Below are 23,654 nucleotides of genomic sequence, written 5' to 3' on the forward strand. Positions count from 1 at the left end.
TCAATTGTCTACTTGAAATAAAAGGCAATCAATTGATGAGGTTTTCGAAGTGACTGCCTTCGGAGGCGATGACATGACGAAGACGCATGATAAAGTTATCGATGACCTTCGGCAAAATATCACTATGGAAGCTATCAAAGCGTTAACAATGGCTGTTTTGAGGTCATCAGTTGTTTTTGGGGCCTCGTAATAGACCTTATGTTTAATGTAGCCCCAAAGAAAAGAATCAAGCGGACTCAAGTCCGGGGAGTATGGAGGCCGGTGCATGCTGTCGGGATAGTGATTTGGGTAGCCTAAGGCTATGACATTTGTTTTGAATGTCGAAAAGAGCGTATCAAAAACAACCCGCGTTCCGTGAGGGGGTGCTCCATCCTGTTGGAACCAATAATCCCCAACCATACCTAATTCTTGAATCTTCGGGACAAATTCCTCTTGAAGAAGAGCTTTGTATCGAGCTGTAGTCACAGTTCCTTCAATAAAAAATGGACCGAGAATCATTTGACCACATAAGGCAGCCCAAACTGTGACTTTTTGAGGGTGAAGAGATTTTGTTACTGAGAATTGTGGTTTCTCTGAGCCCCAAAAACGGTAATTCTGGCGATTGACATAGCCATCCAGCCAGAAATGGGCCTCGTCACTGAACCAAATAAAGTTGGGATCGATCTGGCCGTTAATCATATTGGTCAATGAATGTGTTGGCGAAGTCCAGTCTTTGAGTTATTGAAGCTTCGTTGAGGTGCTGCATTGTCTGGATTTTGTATGGAAACAAAGACAAGTCCTTTTTCATGATTTTTCTTGCAGTCTCTCTGCTCACTTCGAGCTGGCTGGCTAATTGACGGCAGGATGTTGATGGACTCTCGTCGATTATGGCTCGGGCTCTCTCGATAGTTTCTTCTGTCCTTGCAGTAACTTTTGGCCCAACATTTCCCTTATAGGCATCAAGGACAGAACCAGTTTCTTCAAATTTGTGTATTAAATTGATGATTGTACTCCGAGATGGTTTTGGCCGGTTCTTGAATGCTGTGGACCACTTGCGGAGCAATTCTGTGATGTTTTCACCTACTTTATAATAAGTTTTCACGAGAAAAATGCGGTCTTCAATCGAATATTGCTGTTTGCACGCCACAGTGTAAATAAAGCCAAACTCTATTGTTTACCTTTTGTATGACTATCCCACTGGCAGACTAGCAGCGCCCCCACACAACTTCTGCTCGCGAAATTCAACTTTTTCTCTGCCTAAACAATACTTGTCACCCTGTATATGTACTGTCTAATATACGTGTACGTACGTTCGTGCGCGTGTGCGCGCGGCACGTAGATACGTGCCAAATAAGAATGATGTCACCGCGTGACGCACGTGGATTGGCGAGCGCTTATGCCCGCCCGAGACTGGCCGATCGCGAGGAATACGGGGAATGCGGTCGTTAATGGAATTTACGCATCCTGCCCCGTGGAGAAACCGTATCCGTTGATTACCAACGCGTGGCGAGTGCGTTCGTTTAACGGAGAATAAGCGCTTAACGATAAGCCGCGCTCCTTCTCACGCACGATGAATCAAGGATTACAGAGAACTTTCTAGCTGTGGAATAGAAAGTGCATCGCGCGTATATATATATATATATATATATATATACAGGGTGTTTCCTAAGTAGACAAACTTAAGGAGGATATTCCTTGGCTTATTTTAAGAAGAAAAGGTCATATAAACATATGTCCTAAACTGCTTTGTTTTCCAAAAAAAAGTATCTGTCATTGTAAATATGTCTTGCTTGACGAGCGTTTCCATTAGCAAGACCGTATACGAAATGCATATCTGCCATTTCGGCGTTTGTGTAATTTACCATAATTAATAAAATTACTAAACTTAATAGGAACTAATAAAGTTTGCGTCAAAGATAACGTGATAGCAGTGATGCCGAATAGCGTGCTTTTGCAGTACGAGTCAACAGCGGTGGGGATGGAGTGGGGATGGTCTCGCGGCGGCCGCGCGGCGCAGTCTGAAACGAGTGTTCACTTGCGGCGCCGCGAGACCATCCCCACTCCATCCCCACCGCTGTTGACTCGTACTGCAAAAGCACGCTATCCGAAAAGTGAACGAAAACAGTGATGTACTTTTTTTGGAAAACAAAGCAGTTTAGGACATATGTTTATATGACCTTTTCTTCTTAAAATAAGCCAAGGAATATCCTCCTTAAGTTTGTCTACTTACTTAGGAAACACCCTGTATATATATATTATAGCTGATGTCACGTGCTCCGGTCTACCCAATTTATTAATCGAAATCACGTAGCTGCACTGAAAGCATCCCCGGAAGCGGAAACCAGAAAGGAATGATACACGCGCGAGAGATATTTATTTTTGGAAAGTAATCCCTCGATGAGGAACTCGACTTAACGATTTGTTAAAAATAATGTTAATTAAAATAAATTAATTTTAATTATCGCGGTTCCGCCTGTGATTTGTTTCATTATCTCTTGTTACGTTTTTCTTTTCTCAAGAGACGTTTTAGATACGGAGTAACGACAAAATTATTCTTCATGATCGAATTTATTACAATTTTGCTTTTCATAAATCGGCGTATTGCTTCAATGCAACGAAGGAACGAGCGTAATTGGGATGTACAAGATTACAAATCTGATTGCGAACGTTCGACTGAAAACCTTGATAAAACATAGTTTTTTCGATTTACGATTGAAAACGTCAGAAATGTTCTATATCTCGCATACATAATCTAATAATTAATGACTCGTCCCGCCCTGTATCATGAGGATTCAATATCTCTTACGTCGACTGAATTTTCAGATTTGCTTGTTTGAAACGTAACACGACCGACAGTTGTCAGTGTCGCGACACGGTTTTCAGCGTTCATAAACGATGTTAATATAAAAAGATGTTACGCACATTGAGACGAAAATAATGTCACATAAATTTGCTTGCGTGATCCGGGAATCGGATCACCACGATCTCCAGGAAACCAAGTCCAGAATAATAATACAGTAAACTGGATGTCGCAAAAAGAATTCATCCAATCGTTGCGGCATTTAAAAAACATTTTTCAACGTTCGTACGTGCTATCAAAAAGTCGTACAATAGCCGGAGGCCCGTAGATGCGATTTCACACGAGTAATCAATGATGACTAATCTATCGAAACGAACCCCTATGATACGCACTCAGTATCGCTTTACGACATAGAATAAACGGTCAAAGCTGCTGCTGCTGGTCACATCACCTGCCATCTCTTAGAAAACAACTCTTAGGATACATCGCGCAGCCCGTGTCTATCACGAGCGAGAAGGAAAAATTAGCCGCAGTGTCCATCAACTTCGTCCCCACATATCACACAGTCAGTCAGTGTCTTTAATTTTGTTGCGGCGGTTCCGGGTCGTTCGGATTTGAGCCGCCCATTTGCCGCCTCAGCGCCTCGATCAGCTCGGGATTCGCGTTCTGCATTTGTTGCGCTAACTGTTGACCCCTGAAACAGTCACGCGCGAGAGTGATGTCAAGGTCGAGGGATGCTGAGATTCGTGCCTTCGCTCCTCGCTTCGAAAGGACAAACTTACGCCTCTATGAGCACTTCCATGCGACCACCCTCCTCCACGTTGCCGGACATGAGATTGCACATCATATTCTGCATAGCTGGATCGGAGAGCATCTGACGCGCCATGTTCATCAGCGCGGGGTTGCTCAGCAGGGCGCTGAGGTCCATGCCCGGCAGAGACGGCATCGTCTGATTGACGCCTAGATGAGCGAGCTTCTCCTCCGCCAGCTGTAGGTTGTTTCGATAACTCTCATTGTCCGGTTCCATCGCTAGGGCCTTCTCGTAGCTCTCCTTCGCCTCCTTGTGCCTCTCCAGACTGGAATACGCTAAACCTAATCGGCCGTACGCTTTGCTGTACGAGGGATCGATGGACAGCGCCGTGTTGCAATCCTTGATGGCTAGAGCGTGATTGCCGAGCTTGCTTTGCACAGCGGCTCTGTTGCAGTAATATACCGCATTGCGGCCGTCCAACTCTATCGCCCTGGACAGAAAGAATTAATCGAAAATTGGATATTTAAAAGTTATTTGTCAATTATCTCCGACACGTAGAAATTGGATGAGGAAGAAAGTACTTTGTATAATTGACCAGCGCTTCGTGGTGCTTGTCTTGCTTCATGAGCGCGTTGCCCTCGTTCTTTAGCCTTTCGGCTTCGGCCTTCGCCTCCAGCGTAGCCTCCGGCCCTACATTTGGCGCCGCACTGTCCACTACATTCTTATAAACTTCATAGAGATTAAAATTCGCGGGCGCGTCGGAGGCTTGCACGTTGTACGCACTTTCCAGACACTGGATCGCCACTTCCAAACTCTCGCGCGAGTCCGCAGTTATGTCCCCATCCTGCAACTGGTCGGTGAGAAATTGAACGATTGCCGAGACCAGCCCCTTGACAGCCATCAGTGAAAAAACTGTTTACTCCTGCAGGAGAAACAAGCACTCTGTTAAATGCAACATCGCGCATAATATATACACATGACGCAATTATCGCACGTGATATCGTATGCGTATTAACTACACCAAGATTCTGTCACAACGAAACGACAATTGTGTATCTCTCGTCGGAAAGTACCGATAGTCGGAGAAACCTAAACGTGGCAGACGATTAGCGGACTCGGATTGCGCCAATTCATCATCGAATAACATAACCAAAAAAAGTTTCGCTCCGAGCCGAAGTAAGCCGCGTTACGAGCGATGTAATCCTCCGAGGTGAGGCTCGATTACGTCCGTTCACGTCGCGACTCGCTCGCGTGCTACGAATCCGACGAACGCACGAAACGGTCGATCCCCGCACGGTGAACGAGTTGCGCCCGCGTGACAGCTGATTACCGACAAACGACGGTGCACGGTGCGACGTGTCCGCAGGAATTTTTCACGCGAGCAAGGACGAAGGGGAGCCGTACCTTTTCACTCGATCTATATCTCTCGTTAACTCGCTGAAGGAGTTGAGGCCGAATCACGGTGGCCGAACGGTGCAACACGAAATCTGGAGTAGTATCACTGCTCGCGCGCACGTAGCACGGCGAAGTCTGCCGAGGTTGCAACTTCGGCGCGATGCGCGCATCACCGGCAGCGAACTTCAATGGCTTCCGACTGATGCAAGCGTGTTTCCCCCTCTCCGCCGTTTTCACAGTCCGAGAGTAAAGTCGTAGGAGAGAATAAAATCTGCGACCGGTGAGTCACGGATTTTCATGTTTAAAAGTATTTCAGTAAATCACGCTTATCACGTTTGACCGATGTGCGAACGATTCGTGTCACTTCGTGCAACGACCGAAGCAGCCCGGTGCTTCGTCGTGAATTTCATATCGGCGCGATTACGCCGCACCGCGATGCTCAAACGCAGATGCGTAAAGAGGATGCATCGAGAAAAATTCGGCGAATCGCTCGGCAATGTGCGGAGACGCATATCGCGTTAAAATTCACGCGTTTTCCGCAATTAGACGTGTATCATGAAGCGCGTCCCACAGCGGCGGTTTGAAATCGACAGATTCTCCAGTGCGCAAGCGCAACGAGAACTGCCGCGTCTTTTAAAACTTGTTTCGGACAATCGGCTAAGTCGAGGTAGAATTAATTCACGCGAGAATATAATTTGATAAATGCTGATTATTACATCAAAAAATGCGAAATATAATCTTAACTACATATACATATGTATTAGTAATCAACAAGAACAATATTTTATAGTATATAACAATGTTTTATAGTAATCAGACTTTTCAGCGTGCAAACTTGATTTGCAAGTAACATTCCTAACATTATTCGTATAACAAATAACACAGCATGCAATGCAATAAATTAATAAATGCATTAAAAAGGTAATAATAACTAGTAAAGAAATATCATGCTCATGAACACGCGCATATGTACAATATTTATCTTTATAGTAATTTCTAGAATTTGTTGAGAATTAACGTGGGCCTTGTTTCACAATTCGATATACCACGTTGTTGTTGCTCGTGCCAGCGAAGATATAATGATTGCCTAAGTAATAGAACGGCACCATCGTTTGTAAGCCGTCTACGGCATGCTGCAATCTCAGTTGGAATTTCTGAAAATCATTGCAATTAAATAAAATTAAAATTAAATTAATAAATACAGTTAAAATTAAATACAGTTCTAATATCTTGAAATTAATTTCTAAGAGAATTTCTCCGTTTGCTTGCGCACATAAGAATCACATACAGAAAAATGGATAAATTACAGACTTACCTCGGCAAACATGTATTCGTAAATATGAAACCGTCCGTCCTGCGTCGTAACAATCACAAACGCATCGCTGCTGTCGAAATCTGCGAGAGAGAATAGTTGGAAAATAAATTGTAAATTGTTAGAGAATTACAGTAAAAATATAAGACTTATGATTACTATAATATTTCATATCGACCATCGTACCATCGGCATAGAAGTACTCGATTCCGTTGACCTCAGAAGCGTGGAAGATACTTTGGTAGCTGTAAAAGTTCCGATACGCGGGATCGTATCTGTAAATGTTTACGGCGTTTGTATCAGGATTGTCCAACAGCACAAAATGATCCTTTCCTTGCGAAAAGTGTTTCACGTAACGACTGTCGCTCGCGAATGTCCTCAATAGCTCGAGCTGCAAAGAAGCAAAGAGTTACTTTTGCAATGAAAAATTAGCTCTTTTACAAGCAGAATTATTTTATCTTTCTTAGTAACTTTTATTATTTTGTACCTTTTGTATCGTCGGTTCGAATCGGTACAACAGAGACTCCGCGGACTCGCCGAAGCAACCGACGAGGAGAAACATCTCGCGCTCGATTTCGAAAATCTGAGTGGACCAGGCACCATCCGTAGGAAACTCCTGAATCAACGTCGCGTTCTCCGTTTCTACATCGACTCTATAAAACAGCGAGTCGACACGATGCGTCGCGCGCGTTTTCTCGTAGTTTATCGCCAGGACTGCGTATACACTGCCTGTAAATTAAATTGCATATTTACTTCTCGAAATTTTGCGTTGAACCTTTTCGATTAATGATGGATGTCTCGTACCTTCGTGTTGAAAAATCGCAGCATCCTTCAAGTATCCCTCTATGTCACCGGATGCGACGCTGAGAATTTCTTCCGTATCTTTAAGCCTCGAGATGGAAATCACAGTGTACTCTCGCTTCGGTATCCCCAAGGTGCATTTTGCGCTGCTCGAAACGGCCGTCGTCGTCACGCTGATCTCGAAATTGCCGTCTTGGTCGCGAAATTTCCTGGTGACCTCCCCGTGCTTCAGTCGCCACGCGATATGCGTATTTTCGGCGGAGAGCTCGACCGTGGACTGATACGGGCACGGGCAGTGGTCCGGCAGCTCGCAAGATCCTCCAGGCAGCTCGTTCTTCATATCCAACTTGATCATCGTCTCGTTGATGTACGTTACGTCAACCTTGCTGACGTTGGTCCCATGTATCGCCAGATCCTCTGCCGTTTCCAGGTAGAAAAAGATGCTGCGCAAAGTCTTGGAAGCCTGCGAGCTGTAGCGTACGCGCTGCTCGATTATCTCCCAGCTCTCCTGCAAATCTTGAACGATCTCGTTCGTCTGCTTCTTCAGATCGTCGACGGCGAGACGTAGATTCACGCCGTTCACCAAGCCGGAAGTATTCACCTCGTGGATCCTAACGTTCGACTTAAAAATCTGAAAAATTAGAAGTAACAATTGAGAGACATGAACAAAGTGTAATTCGAAAGAAATTCAAGGTTTCTCCAATGCACTAACGAGGTCTCCAAAAATGTCAACATGTTCGTCGTCGTTTTTCACACCATCCTCATATTCTCTCGTTATACTCATATTGTTGATTCGTGGCGCGGCGACGTGTCCATCGATTACCAGGTCCTCGTGGAAAGATTTCTCGCCGCGTATTTTCTGCGTCTCGTTGACGTTATTAAGAACAAACTCGGATGGACGAATCCCGTTGATTTGTTTTACGTTCGCATTACCTGAGACATTGGTAATATGATCGTCAAAACTTATCTGTATTATTATTTTTTTAATTCGCCACTTGTTTCCTTACCTGTCACCGTAACGATACCGTTAAACTGCATGCTACACGGGATCTCATTATTTCCGCTGAGGGTGACGCGCTGGCTCATAAACTCGTCAAAGTCTATCCCATCTAGATTCTTCAAATGCACATCACCCATTACCTCGAGCTTCTCGAAGAAGACGTTGTCCGGCAAAGTAGCACTGGAACGCGCAGCGGCGCTGATCGATGCGTTGAGATCAGCGTTGTTCGCGCGAAGCTTGGCAATCTTGACGCCCTTGACGAACGTCAATGGACCGGCAATCGTATCCTCGCGATCCTTCCTGACGACCGAGTCATTGAACTTGCGAATGTCCACGCCGTTGATTTCGCGAATGCCCAGGTCGCCGTTTACCGTCAAACTGTCCGCCTCGAAGTCATTCTTGAAGAGTTTCTTTCCGGCGATCTCCACCAGTTCTCCATGGTCAATCACGACGTCCGATATTATGTCACGAATCGTGTTGATCTGATCGAATGGACCGATGACCGCCCATGCATGGACATCTTCTTCAAAGATCACGTTGCCCGTGATAACTTGGTCCGTATCTGCGGTCACGGCGTTCTCTAGTAGGTATGAGATAGAGGCAGGACTTGTTCGCGACATGTTCCAGGTGATACTTCCATCCACCTTCAGGAGATCAAGGTCCTTTGCGGGAATAGTTAATAAACTGTCGTACAACTGTAACGCAAGAAACGGAGAATGTAATTTCATAGAAAAAAATCAGACAAGAACGTTGGAATGAGATGGTTACCTCGCGCACGTCGCGTCCGTTCAAGCTCGACGTGATCACGTCGCCGTCAACGTACAAATTGGAGAACGTCACGTCGCCCGTGATCGTTAGTGGTTCATCCACCCACATCAACTGCGATACATTCTGCCTGTTGATAAAATTCATCGTGACGTTTTCGGTGGTGACGGCGTGGGCTGAAAAGTGCCCGCGTATGGTTTGCCCTCTCGATCTCGAAATTACATTAGCGACGAAATCGTCGAAATTCCGGCCGTACAGAGACTTCAGCGTTATGTTCCGAACGATCAGGTCCTCGATGCTCCTCGCTGGTATCACGATGTCGTTCTGCTTCAGGTCGTCGAAGAAACTCTCGACCGTTTGCCCGTCTATTTGGCCGATCGTCAGGTTCTTCACAGTCAAGTCGCCGTCGATGGTGATCTCGTCCAGGTCCGTCAAGTCTTTTAATCGCGTCAGGCGTTTCATCTCGACCCCGTTCAAATTTCTCATTTCCAAGTTTCGTACGTGGAACTCGGGTACTTTCAGGACAGTCAGTTGATGAGTGTCATCGATGCGAAGCCTATCCTTGAGTACCACCTCACGATCATTGAGAGATCGAACGTCGAGGTTGTCAACGAGCACGCGACTCGCTTGAACCGTGGGAACCTGTTCCAGGATTCCTGAGAAATTTGCTTTCCCCTCCATGACGTCGAACACGTGGACACCGTTGAAAATCGAGGTGATAAGGTCGGTCGCCTGGAGACTTGATAGGTGCAAAGGTTTTGATATCTTCAATGAATACGGCTCAACCGCGAAGAAACTGGTGTTGGGATCGCTGTCGTGGAAGAATTCGTCGACGTGGAAGTTCTCGAAGTGTAAGTTCGCGAAGTCGCTTGGTATCTCGTCCATTGTGGCGTACAGGAAGTCATCCTCCGCGAAACCGTTGAGGTACTTTGTGCGAAGTCTATCGACGGTGAGACCGCCCTCCAGGGTGACTTCTTCGGTGATTGTTTGATTGCTGGACTTTGTCCAGAGTTTGTCGAAGATGCAGTTCATGTTCACCGGGCCATTATCTTCCACGAAAAGAGTCGCCGCGTTCTCGATCTTGAGGTTCTTGAGGTATAGATCACCCAGTATCGTGACGTTTTCGTAAATCTGAAGGGGCGAGTCAAGGGGTATTATGACTTGGGAATTGTTTGCGTCGACCACGAAATTCTCGGTAACATGAAGGGTCGCCAGTTTTACTTTGCCTTAAAATACAAAATAAATAATATAAGTATGAAAAATAATTGATATTAATTATAATTCATGACGTAAATATGAAGGTTTTAATTGATCAAATTTAGTCAATCTTTATTACCTTTAATAACACTGTTGCGGGACTTTCGCGCAGCTTCCTCAACCGGCACTCCGTTAATCGTTTCTGCATACAGCTTATCAATTTCCAAGGTTTTCATGTAAAAATCGTCAAAACTTTGGTTCGTTGTTGTTGTCATCAGTTTATCAGCGGGAACACCGTTTAATGTCTCCGTTGTAAGATTTACGATTTGCAGCAATTTTTTATACGTGAGTTTACCTGCGACAAAATGTTACAAAGAGATGCAAGTTACAAAAAAAATAGTCACATCATATTTTAAAATACTTTTTATTGCGCAATTAACGTGATTGACGCAACAGATTGTTATACTCAACCTTTAACTTCCTGAGTGCGGTTAATCATGAACAAGTCAGCGATGAACTCATCGACGATTACTCTATTCAAGCTTGTGATATTCAACTTTGATACTGTCAAGTCGGAATGCAATATAACACTGTCATTTGAGTACTCGACGAAGTTATGTACAGAATCAAGCGGACTCGTTTCACTATTTTTGAACGACCAATCTGCAATGCACGATATAATAAAAATGGGAAAAAACATAAAAAAATACATATTACAATATGATAATTAAAAAAACAATCTCGACTCACATTCGGATGGTATTCCGCAAAGAGACTCGACCTCGAGGTCGTCCACGCTGACACTCTTCACGTGCAACGGATGCGCGAAGTGTTGCTCGCCTTGCGAGAGGATCACCATTCCCGCTCGCACGTCCTGGTCGTTCAGATAATCCACGTCCACCTGGTCGATCTCCAGCTCTTCCACATGCAGCTCATCGACCGCAATCTTGTTGCTCAGCACTAGCGACGTGGTTGCGTTCACCACTTTCTGTCTCTCCGACAGGAGATCGCTTACGTTGCGATCCAGCTCGTTCAGAGCTCTCTCGATCTGACGTGGGGGCAAGACGTCCTCGTCGGTCACGATCACGACGTTGTCTACGTTGCCGGACTGCACGATCAGACTGTCGAATTTTATTGGCTCCTCGGTCGCAGACGGTAGAAGCTTCCAGGAAGCTTCGGCTTCCCTTATGAGTGGCATTCGCATCTCCAACGTCTTGATCAAGTCCGCCAAGCACTTGTTCGTCGCAGCGGCGTCTCCGATGGAGCTTTCTGCAAGAGAAATTTCGTTCCAAGTTTTTTTTGTCATCATGATTCTAGGATGATAACTGTTCAGTTATAAAATTATAATTGTTTACTGATTGGTATCGAGGACATTTTCACTTGCCACTGCTCTACCCAGTATACGTTATCCCGCTTCATGATTAACGTCATGTGCATTATCGTATCTTCGTGCAACGACACCACCATGCCGACTACTCGTTGGCCTTCTTTGAAATATTGAGTGTCTTCCTTCTTCCAGTCGGATGCATTATGAAATTTGTGCAACTCGACTACGTTCTACAATTTGTTTTTGAAGTACTAATAAAAATGTTCTTTCATGGAAAATACATGATTTTGATGATTAGTCTCATAAGCGCCATTTTTAATACAACTTGATAGAATTATTTTTATATAGGAAATTTTTAACGAAAAAGAATATATTTTTATTTAATGTTTCTGCGATCTGTTCGATCTTTCGCGCTTACTTTGTACGCCACGATTGCAAAAGTATCGCCATCCATGTGGAAGATAGTTATCAGACTATTCGGCTCGATCTCGAGAAGACTAGACCAATCTAACAGCTCTCGTCCTGAAAGCAGACACATTTCGGCCAATATTCTTACGGAAGATAAGGCGGAATTTAATAAGAAATTTATCTTATTAAATAATAGGCAGCGTCGTACTTACCGTCCCAGCAGAATACGTTGCTCAGGCCTTGTTCGTTCATCACCAGGACAAAGTTGAAGTCGGCGTGAACGTAGTGGTGCACCGAGATCGGTTGCACGGTGGACAGAATCTGCATCTTCGCGATGCTGTCGTCCTTGAATTCATACACGTCGGAGCCGATCCAGGGATTCTCGGCGTCGTAACACGCGAACACGATGATCGCCGATCGCCGATACTCGAACGCGGTGACCGACGTCACGCCGGACGTTATCACCTCCTGGACGACGTCCATGTACGTGTCGCTCCATCGGTAGATCCTGTGGCAGTCAAACAGAATTGCGAGGAAAGAAAGGACAATTTCCAAGACTATGTTTGAGAGCTTGTTTAAATTCATATCGGATGAGAATCGATGAAGCGACTCACAAAGACGGTACGGGAAATCTGTCGGCGTTGTTGGCGATGATCAAGTAGAGCTGATCGTGCTGCGTGAAGAACTTCGCGTCCACGGGGGTTCCCTTGAATCGGACGGTGTGGCGAAATCTCAGCGTGGCATTCGGCGTCCCCGTGTGGAGGCTGCACAAATTGGGCTCGTAGCACAGCAGCAGGTAGACGGTATCTCTCCACACGATGCTCTGCAATTTATTATTCGCGAAATTCGTCGTTTAACTTGTGGGATCAATTGTAAGCTATTTAAGATTACTGATTGTTGAGGTCGTTAATTAATAATCTTTCTAATTATTTATCTTGTTACGATCTAGGATAATGATTCTATACCGTGACGAATTTGATGTTGGTGTACTCCCCGACCTGAGCAACTTCGTACAACGTCTTGTCAGAGGTCTCGTTGAGGGAGGGCATCATCAATCGATTGCCGTCGAGGATGAATGTCCTGTTGAACATATCTATCGCGAATAGCCGATACTCGCTCGTTAGCTGTACTCGCCATAATATGTCCCAGCGTAGCGTGTATTCTTTTTCTTCCACTGCAAACAGATTATTTATCGCTCCACGAAACAGTTTTTATTTATTTTATTTTTATTCCAGTAAGCATATTATTATATATTATTCTTAAGCGCGCAATGTGTTGCATCTGCGTGGAAATTGAATTTTCAGCGTGCTTAATTTGGAGATAAATCTCCCCCCGAGAGCGTGAACTCACCCGGCGACGCATCCTGGATGTGAATTTTGATGAATTCCTTTTTGGACTGCCGCAACTTTTCGTCCAGGTACTTCAGATCTATCGCGCGCACGGATAATAATTGTGCGAAGGCGCAGCCTGTCAACTGCAACACAATAACGGATAATTATAACGACGACAGGAGCGCGCGCGAAATATCCTCGCGCTCTTTATCGCTGATTCAGTAATAAATTCGCGTTGCAAAAACGTAACGGTACTCACGAGCAAAAGGAGGAGATTCATGGTTTTAATTAACGACGTCGCGGACGAACTAATCCGTTCACGGCAGAGGCCGTGCGAGTATTGGGAAGGAATTTCAGGAACAATCTGTATTATTTGAAATAATCTGTTTGTTGACCTTCTGGACACACACGTATAAATGGCCATGTGTACACGATGTAAATATCCTGGGAATTCTATACACGTGTATGTATATATAATATGCGGATGAATCGACCAAGTTACGAAGTAATAATACGAACACCTAATTTTCCACTGTGTGTGAGTATAATAATTTAAAATCTGAATGAGAGCATCAAATATTGCGGACTTATACGCATAGAAAAAATATGCGATATATATCTTATCGAAGCGCGATTTACGTAACGAATAGAAAATAATTTTTTAAAAGTCCGTAGAAATTTAAATTAATCGACGATGAAAGAAATCGACTTGCCAAAAGTACTTGTGTATAAAATGTAGATTGCAAAATATTGGGTTGGCCAAAAAGTAATTGCGTTTTTTTCCAATAGATGGACATACATGTCTTGAAATGTAACTAACTTCATTCTAAACCGCAAATTCATTATGTAGGTTAACAACTCACAGTTCAAGCTTGTTTTACAAAAAGAAAGCACACGATTTCGTTAACAATTGTTTGTTTGCCGTCCATTTCAAAATGGAAAATCAAAAAGAACATTTTCGTCATATTTTCTTTTATTACTTCCGAAAAGGGAAAAACGCTGTGCAGGCTCATAAAAAGTTACTGATGTATATGGCAAAGATGCTTTAAAGCTGCGGCAGTGTCAAAATTCGTTTACTAAATTTCGATCTCGAGATTTTAATGTGAAAGATGCACCACGCTCAGGAAGGCCAATCGAAATTGATGATGACAAAATAAAGGCACTGATCGATTCCAATCGGCGTTTAACGACACGAGAGATTGCTGAGAATCTTAACATATCGAAATCGAGTGTTGAGAACCATTTAAAACGACTTGGATACATTAGTAAGCTCGATATTTGGGTACCACATGAGCTGAAAGAAATTCATCTCACTAAGCGTATTGACATCTGCGATTCTCTTTTGAAACGTGAGGAAAATGATCGATTTTTGAAACGCATGATAACAGGCGACGAAAAATGGATCGTTTACAACAACGTCAAACGAAAAAGATGGTGGAGCAAGCGTGATGAACCTGCTGAAAGCACTTGAAAAGCAGATATTCACCAAAGAAAGATTATGCTGTCAGTCTGGTGGGACTGTGTATTTTGAGCTGCTTGCAAGGAATCAAACCATTAATTCAGACGTATACTGTCGTCAACTGGATAAATTAAATTATTAAAATGATGCCATCAAACAAAAACGTCGAGAATTGGTGAATCGCAAAGGTGTTGTGTTTCACCATGATAACGCTAGACCACGTACAAGTTTGGTCACTCGTGAAAAATTGTTGCAGCTTGGATAGGATGTGTTACCACATCCACCATATTCGTCAGACCTGGCACCATCAGATTACCATTTGTTTCGTTCTTTGCAAAACGCCTTGAATGGTAAAACCTTGACTGCTGATGAGGATATGAAATCGTTGTTGGAATTGTTTTTTGCTGAAAAAGATAAGAACTTTTTTGAGCGCGGAATCATGAAGTTGCCTGAAAAATGGCAAAAGATAATTAAACGAAATGGACAATATATTGTTTAATAAAGTTTTTGTTTCCCATGAAAAATTCGCCTTTTATTTATATAAAAAAACGCAATTACTTTTTGGCCAACCCAATATTATATATATTATATATTATATATTATATATTATATATTATATATTATATTAATATATATTGGGTTGGCCAAAAAGTAATTGCGTTTTTTTCCAATAGATGGACATACATGTCTTGAAATGTAACTAACTTCATTCTAAACCGCAAATTCATTATGTAGGTTAACAACTCACAGTTCAAGCTTGTTTTACAAAAAGAAAGCACACGATTTCGTTAACAATTGTTTGTTTGCCGTCCATTTCAAAATGGAAAATCAAAAAGAACATTTTCGTCATATTTTCTTTTATTACTTCCGAAAAGGGAAAAACGCTGTGCAGGCTCATAAAAAGTTATCTGATGTATATGGCAAAGATGCTTTAAAGCTGCGGCAGTGTCAAAATTCGTTTACTAAATTTCGATCTCGAGATTTTAATGTGAAAGATGCACCACGCTCAGGAAGGCCAATCGAAATTGATGATGACAAAATAAAGGCACTGATCGATTCCAATCGGCGTTTAACGACACGAGAGATTGCTGAGAATCTTAACATATCGAAATCGAGTGTTGAGAACCATTTAAAACGACTTGGATACATTAGTAAGCTCGATATTTGGGTACCACATGAGCTCAAAGAAATTCATCTCACTAAGCGTATTGACATCTGCGATTCTCTTTTGAAACGTGAGGAAAATGATCGATTTTTGAAACGTATGATAACAGGCGACGAAAAATGGATCGTCTACAACAACGTCAAACGAAAAAGATGGTGGAGCAAGCGTGATGAACCTGCTGAAAGCACTTGAAAAGCAGATATTCACCAAAGAAAGATTATGCTGTCAGTCTGGTGGGACTGTGTATTTTGAGCTGCTTGCAAGGAATCAAACCATTAATTCAGACGTATACTGTCGTCAACTGGATAAATTAAATTATTAAAATGATGCCATCAAACAAAAACGTCGAGAATTGGTGAATCGCAAAGGTGTTGTGTTTCACCATGATAACGCTAGACCACGTACAAGTTTGGTCACTCGTGAAAAATTGTTGCAGCTTGGATAGGATGTGTTACCACATCCACCATATTCGTCAGACCTGGCACCATCAGATTACCATTTGTTTCGTTCTTTGCAAAACGCCTTGAATGGTAAAACCTTGACTGCTGATGAGGATATGAAATCGTTGTTGGAATTGTTTTTTGCTGAAAAAGATAAGAACTTTTTTGAGCGCGGAATCATGAAGTTGCCTGAAAAATGGCAAAAGATAATCAAACAAAATGGACAATATATTGTTTAATAAAGTTTTTGTTTCCCATGAAAAATTCGCCTTTTATTTATATAAAAAAAAACGCAATTACTTTTTGGCCAACCCAATATATTTCTTGATTAACGCGGCAATTTGAGAGAAGCACAAAACGTATAAAATGATATATATAAATAATAATTATTAATTTATAAATAATATAAATTATAATTATTATCACAACAGTTCACGTATACACGTTATGTGTATGTATGTGTCCATCGTTTGTGTACGTTTGTTGTGTGCATCGTACGTACACAACGTGTTCCCCGATATACTTTTATATATCGTGAGCTCTCGTCAGAGAGAGGAGAATAGAAATTAAGGACAGGTTTGGTAGGTTTTGTTTTTAGTGCTCGTTTTTGTATCGTGACGTGTCTACGATCCATGCTTGACTTTGCTGAGCGATCTTTGCCGCTGCACGCGTTATCTCTCTGCCGCAGCAGTGCTTCTCTGCCGCAACAACGAAGAATTTGACGCGATTATTAATGTCGCGGCACCGCAGAGTGACGCACGTGTGCGTGTACGTACGTTATTACATTACTGCCATGTATCATCATCATTTAAAAGAGAAGAATTGTTGATTATCATTATCGTCTAATAAACGTGCTCTCGCTTTTTAGGAGAGCTCTCTATCGTTCTCAGTGCTCCAATTATGACGCACCGCGTACGCGACAGAGAAGGAAATTAACTTTTGCTGTCATCAGAAAACTTCTAAATAGATCATCTACATCGACAATAGTCGGATCAGATTAAATCACCAAGCAAGATTTCTGCGTACCAATCACAACGACTGTGTAAATACGCCGCATAATGACGGTGGAAAGTTTTTATGAAAAGAATAAAGGCAAGCTCCTCTTTCCTGAAAAGAAGGAAAAATTGATATCATATTGCGCTTATCACCTCTTTCGATTTCTCATTTTTATTACGTACAGTCATAGGCACAGAGGTTGCGACACTTTTTTGTAACTGAGTTTATGAACACGCAATCAAATTCAGGATGCGAATCACTGTGACGCGCGCCTACTCGATGAACGATCATGAAGTTGTCAAATTTGCGTATACGTGTGTAACACAGTTGCATGCGCGCGTCACAGTGATTCGCATCCTGAATTTGATTGCGTGTTCATAAACTCAGTTAAAAAAAGGTGTGCAACCTCTGTGCCTATGACCGTACATCTCTCGTCCATACATATACTTGAAGCGAAACGCAGGCAAGATCGATCGTCCGCATTTCAAACTACCGAACCTTCACGTCTAATTATTATTAACCAGATGTCACGTGATCGCAGGATTACGCATGCATTTTTGAGTCAGTAACCTCGCGGTGATTGGCACGCGTGCTTAATTTCGACGACAAATGATAATTGCTCGTGCTTCGAAGTAAGAACTGCTTTCAACCAATGGCGATTAAAGGAGGATTCAAAGTTTGCGCCTAGCGCTAGGGACAAGTGACGATCACCGCGTGCCACACCGATCTCACTTCGCACGGACGGTGGCGTAACCGAGGTAGCACGCGAATGGCTAGAAGCGAGCGGAGTCGCGCGCTGCGATTGGCCGCGCGGACGGAGTGACGCGCGTGGCGACGAACGCCGGATCGCGGGCGCGGCTCGGCGCAGCGGCCAACTTCGCTCAGTTTACTGTGCGAGGAGGAAAGTGCGGGGCTCGTCGCGCGTGCCGGTTGTACGTCCGTCATCGAGAAAGTGAGAACGATCGGATCGCCGTGGATACGCGAGGCTCTTCTCGTTCTCGTTCGACCGCTCTCGCGCCAACTCGAAGAGCGTCTCGACCGTTCGGCGATTTGTTATCCGCCCTGTGTATATTTCGCGGGTACTCGTGGACGCCGGCGCGCGCCGGGAACCCGACGCCGCCGAGAGCGCAGCTGCGTGCGCGATCGAGGGCACGCGTTTGTGTGCGTAGCTGTAAGAGTATATATGTACATCTATATATATATATAATATATATAAAGTGGTGCGTGTGTGCGTGCGCAGTCGAGGCGATTGCGAGCGCCCGTGTACGTGAACGGAACCGCGTGCGGGCGGTTCCCACGCGTCGTCCGTGCAACAAGTGTCAGGAGGAGGCGGCGGCGTCAGCGTCAGCGGTGATCGTGGCGGTAGCTTGAACCGTTGCGGCGGTGCTGAACACCACGCTGTTGCGCGTGGTGCCGCCGAATATTCCGTACGCACGACGGATGATCGGTCGACGAACCACAACGACGACGACGGCGAGGACGACCGCGATCACCACCATCACCGCGTCGTGCTGAGAGGATCGTCACCGGCAAAGGCGCAGGATGGGCTGCGCCGTGAGCAGCACTGGCGAGAAGGAGGCCGCCGAACGGTCCAAGAAGATCGACAAGGACCTTCGCGCTGATGGCGAGCGCGCTGCCGGCGAGGTCAAGCTCCTGCTGCTCGGTAAGTGCCCCCGTTCGCGTACCCCGGTTTCCTCGGGATTCTCCTTCTCTCTTCCTCCCTTTCAGTTCCGCGCGCGTCCCGACGATCCGGGAATGATGAGAACGGATGTTCTCGAGCGCGTTACCGATCGCGCTTGCTGATCTCCCCTTTCTCTCTCTCTCTCCCTTTCGCAGTGCCCCGTCGTCCCAGTTCCGGTTCTCGGGAGACGACAGGAGAGAATTTGCATACCCTACCTCGACGGCACGCCTGTACCGATTGCACCGCCGATCGCCGTCCCTGTCGCTTCCTTTCTCTCTCTCTTTTTGTCTACCGCGTCTACTCGTCTCGTCTCGTATCGCGCGTATCGTGTATCGGATAGCACGCGCTCGCCGAACGCTCCCGAAGGCGCCGCGCATCACCCGTGATGTGTAGAATTATGCCTGTTCCCGTGGAGCTACGCTTCAGCTTTTCGTTTTTCTCTCCTCTCTCTCTCTTTTTCTCTCTGAATTTTATTTTCTCGTCTCTGAGTCTCGAGTATCCTTATCTAATTGGTTGTGCAATTCTCTTACAGTTGCCGGGAACAGATTGCTTAATAAGTTTGATTTATCTTTTGATTTCCATCTCATATCAATAGATTAACGCTAATAAATTCGTCTGAGAAGACGGAAGCATTCGTGAGACGATTCGCGCTTTTTAATGCACCTCTCATCAATGTAAATTGGTTGCTACCACAAGAAGAACCGCAATGTAAGGTACGTCGATGACGAATAAGATCACCTCACGAGATTCGACATTTCCTTCGAATTCATGGATCTACTCGTTTTACCTGAATTTTCCGTTTTCCATGTCCTGCAGTTTTTCTCTTCATTGTTTGCCTGTATTTGATTTTGGGCACAGGAAATGGAGAGAGAAAAAGGGAGAAAAGTGAGAGTCCTAATCAAAAAATTGTGGTTTCTTCAATTTCCTCAGCGAGTCATAGATCTTCCTCTTCTGGGATCGCGAAATCCTGTACAGGGAAAAGAAAGAGTTAATCGGTGCGGTTAACGTTGACGCAGTTTTACTACACTCGAGCGACAGAAAAAGAGAGAGAGAGAGAGAAAGCAGTCTTTCCTAATATCTCGCGACACCGTCTCTTTCGGATAATGTGCTTTCGATTGCGCGAACTCTCGGGTGTCCTTTCTCGCGTGCGTTTCCCGCGACGTGTACGTCACGTTTCACGTTCCTTCTATGGTGGAGTTCGTTCTGGAGTTCGCTCGCGCGCACGAAATCGTACGGTCCGCCGTACGTTTAATTGCAGTCCACTCTCGTCGCTTTGCCGTCAGACTACGATCTGTTTCTCCGCAGGGCGAATTTTCTCCTAGAAAAATATTTATTTGCACAAGCATCGAGCGAGACTGAAATCTTTGATAGATTTTCTTCTGTCTGAAAAATGAAAGATTAAAGCAACTGATTGAAAAAATTAAAGAAACTAAATTAAAATAAATAATGTAAATTAAATTTATTCGAAAAAATGTTCTAATTATAAGTAGATTGTAATATAAATGTACGTGACTCGTTTTCAAGTTGGAATCAGAGGATATATTTTTCTATGCAACCGTAGTATTTGTAACTTTCGATATTAAGCTTTTAACTGCAAAAATTCGATCGATTTATTGCTTAATATTACTATTGAATATCGCGAATCGTTCGCGTTTTGGACGAACAAGTGCGGATGTAGAACGCGCCTGGCGTTACGGGAAACTTGAATCATCGGCCGCGTGTGAATCACGAGATTACGTCTACAAGATCGCGCAAATTATCTTCATTCTGCTTAGGAAAAACGTTATTCTTCCTCGACGGGAACGAATATTGGTCTCCGTTATGATTGACGGAGTAATTAGATATATCCATTATTTATAAAAGTCCTTTGAAATTACGAGTACTGTTCCGTTTTTGTTTTTTTTTACACAAATTTGCATTGATTCAGAAATAGTTGTGAGTCATATGCCAAATGAATATGCATCGTTGACAATACGTTACGCGACAGTAATCTTGATCAATAATCTTATCGTCGAGGAAGACTTGCAAATTTCTCGGATGTATGACAAATTATTACCTGAATGCCAATTAATATTACATTAAAATTTAAGGTGCCGGAGAGTCTGGCAAATCTACGATAGTGAAACAAATGAAGATCATTCACGAGACCGGCTACAGTAAAGAGGAATGCGAGCAGTACAAACCGGTGGTATACAGCAACACGATACAGAGCTTAATGACGATAATCAGAGCCATGGGGGACCTCAGAATCGACTTTGCCGATCCCAATAAAGCGGTAAATTTTTCTCATGCTTTTTACTAAATTACACAAAGAGGAATCTCACATTCCTCAAATTGAATTTTGTATTATATAATTCTGATGTAATTATTTATATTAAATTTATATTAAAACTCGCTACTTTTAATGCACCGTTTTTTTTTAAAGAAATTAGTTTGCACTCTCTTAAAATTTCAAATGAGCTTTATTTAAAACCAAAACCTTGCAAGAGAAAGCCGAATTTTTCAATCTAAGTAATATCACTCGTTATCAATCCCGCTAACTTTCTCGTGCCCCACTGGCATTAGTTAATCGGCCTTGTATTTGCGTTATGTAGGATATGGCGCGACAATTTTTCACCCTAGCGTCGGCGGCGGAGGAGGGCGAGCTAACTGGGGACCTAGTGCTATTAATGAAGCGATTATGGCAGGACGCGGGGGTGCAGCTCTGTTTCACGCGTAGCAGGGAATACCAGCTCAACGACTCGGCAGCGTACTACCTTAACGCACTTGACCGCATAGCGCAACACAATTACATTCCGACGCAGCAGGATGTTCTGCGAACGCGCGTCAAAACCACCGGAATCGTGGAGACGCACTTCTCCTTCAAGGGTTTACATTTCAAGTACGTTCGTCGCACGAAGACGTTCTCTTTTACTTGAGTATTTTACGTCTGCGTTGAAAATGGCAACGATTAAGTATTATTGATGACTCTTATAAATATGTATCTTTTTTTTATACAAAATTCTTGCATTTTAATGTACTTAAAAATGATTTCGCAACAAATACTAAATACCTAATAAATAATAAATTATTCATTAAAATTAGATGTAGTACGTATAAAAGTTTCTCTTTAATTAAAAGATTCCGAGTGTCAAGATTAATTGCGTCACATTATAATCGTTTTCTCCTTTTTCAGAATGTTCGACGTCGGCGGCCAGCGGTCCGAGAGAAAAAAGTGGATACACTGCTTCGAGGGCGTCACCGCGATCATCTTCTGCGTCGCTCTGAGCGGCTACGACCTGGTGCTGGCGGAGGACGAGGAGATGAACCGCATGATCGAGTCGATGAAGCTGTTCGACTCCATCTGCAACAGCAAGTGGTTCGTCGAGACGTCGATCATACTGTTCCTGAACAAGAAGGACCTGTTCGAGGAGAAGATCAGCAGGAGCCCGCTCACCATCTGCTTCTCGGAGTACAAGGGCGCCAACACTTACGAGGAGTGCGCCTCCTACATACAAATGAAATTCGAGAACCTGAACAAGAGGAAGGATCAGAAGCAGATCTACACGCACTTCACGTGCGCCACGGACACGTCCAACATACAGTTCGTGTTCGACGCCGTGACCGACGTAATAATCAAGAACAACCTGAGTAATTGCGGATTACTGAGCTAAGCATTCCAATACTCGATCAGCAAACTGTCGAGGTGGTCAAAATTGAGAGAAACGGAAAAAATGTATCGACGACTCGTAGACGTTCGTGAAAGCGATGGCGGCAGAACGACAAAAGAGACTGATCGTAAGTTTGAAGATGCGTCTCGTAAACACGAGTACATATTAATTAACGCGAGGATTTTACTCACACTTTTCTGGAATACTTGATCACGCGTAACGTTTTTACTCGATTCTGTAGCCTGTAATCGAATTGTCCCCTGTATAAATTTCTACACGGATTCGTTTCTGGGAGTTTCTGGTACGAATATGTTACTCCTTAATTTATTAGTTTTAATATATTATAAAATATACTGAAATTACGAACAAAAAAAGAAATAACGGACATTCAAAGTACTCGGGGAATTAAGTGAAGCGTTTCACGTTGTCGCCAGATATTTTTTTATGCACTGTTTGATACGCGTGTATTGTTATTTATTTTTGGGCACTCGAATTCTATATTAATCTAAAATTAAATAATTGCATCTTCAAAAGGATATAATTCGTAATGATAATTATATAGTAACATTTCTCGTGGTTAATAGCATACTATTTTGCTATTTGAGGAGAGCGAGAATGATACGCTTAAAAGAGACGAGATTGCTTCGAGACAGTGCGCAAAAGAAAACTGAGAAATCGAGGCGGCGATGTTAAATGCTAACGAGGCATTTTTGTACACCCGACTCGAGAGATCCGAGATCAAACGTTACTCTATTTTTTGCATAATGTATTTAATGATACTAACCAAGAATTAGATAGCTATTAATTTAGTGATGTAATCACCTTGTATATAATTTATTACACTAAAAGCGACCACGCGCGCGCGCTAAGTGGAAACGCGTTTCCACGCCCCTCGCTCATCCAGTTGACAGTGACAAGTTGAAACATCTCGACGACGGGCTCTCTTTGTTTCTTTTTTTTATACAACATATATATTATATATATTTATACAAGTTCGATTTCTGAAAGGAAAACTTTTGTACAAGCTTTTCTTCCGTATTTACATACGTATTATTAAGTAATAATAACCGAGAGCGCGCCGTTCTCATTCCTCGATCTGCCAAACTGACAATAATGATGTTAGCATTAATACAAGACGACGATCAATCAAATCTCTTTATACAGCTTAGATCAATAAATGAAGTCTTTTTTTAAAGA

The 23,654-nt window shown here is 43.4% G+C and overlaps 3 protein-coding genes across 4 annotated transcripts; 1 reads left to right on the plus strand and 2 right to left on the minus strand.

Annotated features, from left to right (window-relative positions):
- Positions 1–2,528: 2,528 nt before the first annotated feature.
- On the minus strand, positions 2,529–5,101 carry LOC105280786 (small glutamine-rich tetratricopeptide repeat-containing protein alpha). The gene is made up of 4 exons (XM_011341591.3): positions 4,935–5,101; positions 4,112–4,452; positions 3,562–4,020; positions 2,529–3,473 (listed from the first exon to the last, which is right to left on the minus strand). The coding sequence occupies exons 2-4, from the start codon at positions 4,429–4,431 to the stop codon at positions 3,359–3,361; spliced, it is 894 nt and encodes a 297-aa protein (XP_011339893.1). The 5' UTR covers positions 4,432–4,452; positions 4,935–5,101; the 3' UTR covers positions 2,529–3,358.
- Positions 5,102–5,616: 515 nt separating this feature from the next.
- Positions 5,617–13,865, minus strand: LOC105280785. Its single transcript, XM_011341590.3, has 18 exons — positions 13,326–13,865; positions 13,086–13,209; positions 12,701–12,909; positions 12,350–12,558; positions 11,948–12,243; positions 11,746–11,849; positions 11,356–11,557; positions 10,751–11,269; positions 10,472–10,663; positions 10,140–10,355; positions 8,807–10,029; positions 8,046–8,733; positions 7,751–7,971; positions 7,042–7,669; positions 6,725–6,966; positions 6,424–6,628; positions 6,241–6,320; positions 5,617–6,079 (listed from the first exon to the last, which is right to left on the minus strand). Exons 1-18 carry the CDS (start codon positions 13,488–13,490, stop codon positions 5,939–5,941), a joined length of 5,664 nt encoding a protein of 1,887 aa, XP_011339892.3. The 5' UTR covers positions 13,491–13,865; the 3' UTR covers positions 5,617–5,938.
- Positions 13,866–18,017: 4,152 nt separating this feature from the next.
- LOC105280787 (guanine nucleotide-binding protein G(i) subunit alpha) lies at positions 18,018–23,652 on the plus strand. 2 transcript variants are annotated; one of them, XM_011341592.3, is made up of 4 exons: positions 18,018–18,789; positions 20,898–21,082; positions 21,402–21,688; positions 21,983–23,652. In XM_011341592.3, exons 1-4 carry the CDS (start codon positions 18,669–18,671, stop codon positions 22,458–22,460), a joined length of 1,071 nt encoding a protein of 356 aa, XP_011339894.1. In that variant the 5' UTR covers positions 18,018–18,668; the 3' UTR covers positions 22,461–23,652. The 2 variants fall into 2 exon arrangements, with proteins under 2 accessions (XP_011339894.1, XP_011339896.1); XM_011341594.3 differs by lacking the exon at positions 18,018–18,789 and adding an exon at positions 19,152–19,520.
- The last annotated feature ends 2 nt before the right edge of the window (positions 23,653–23,654 follow it).

Source organism: Ooceraea biroi, chromosome 8 (genome assembly GCF_003672135.1).
Source record: "Ooceraea biroi isolate clonal line C1 chromosome 8, Obir_v5.4, whole genome shotgun sequence".
Taxonomy (NCBI): domain Eukaryota; kingdom Metazoa; phylum Arthropoda; class Insecta; order Hymenoptera; family Formicidae; genus Ooceraea; species Ooceraea biroi.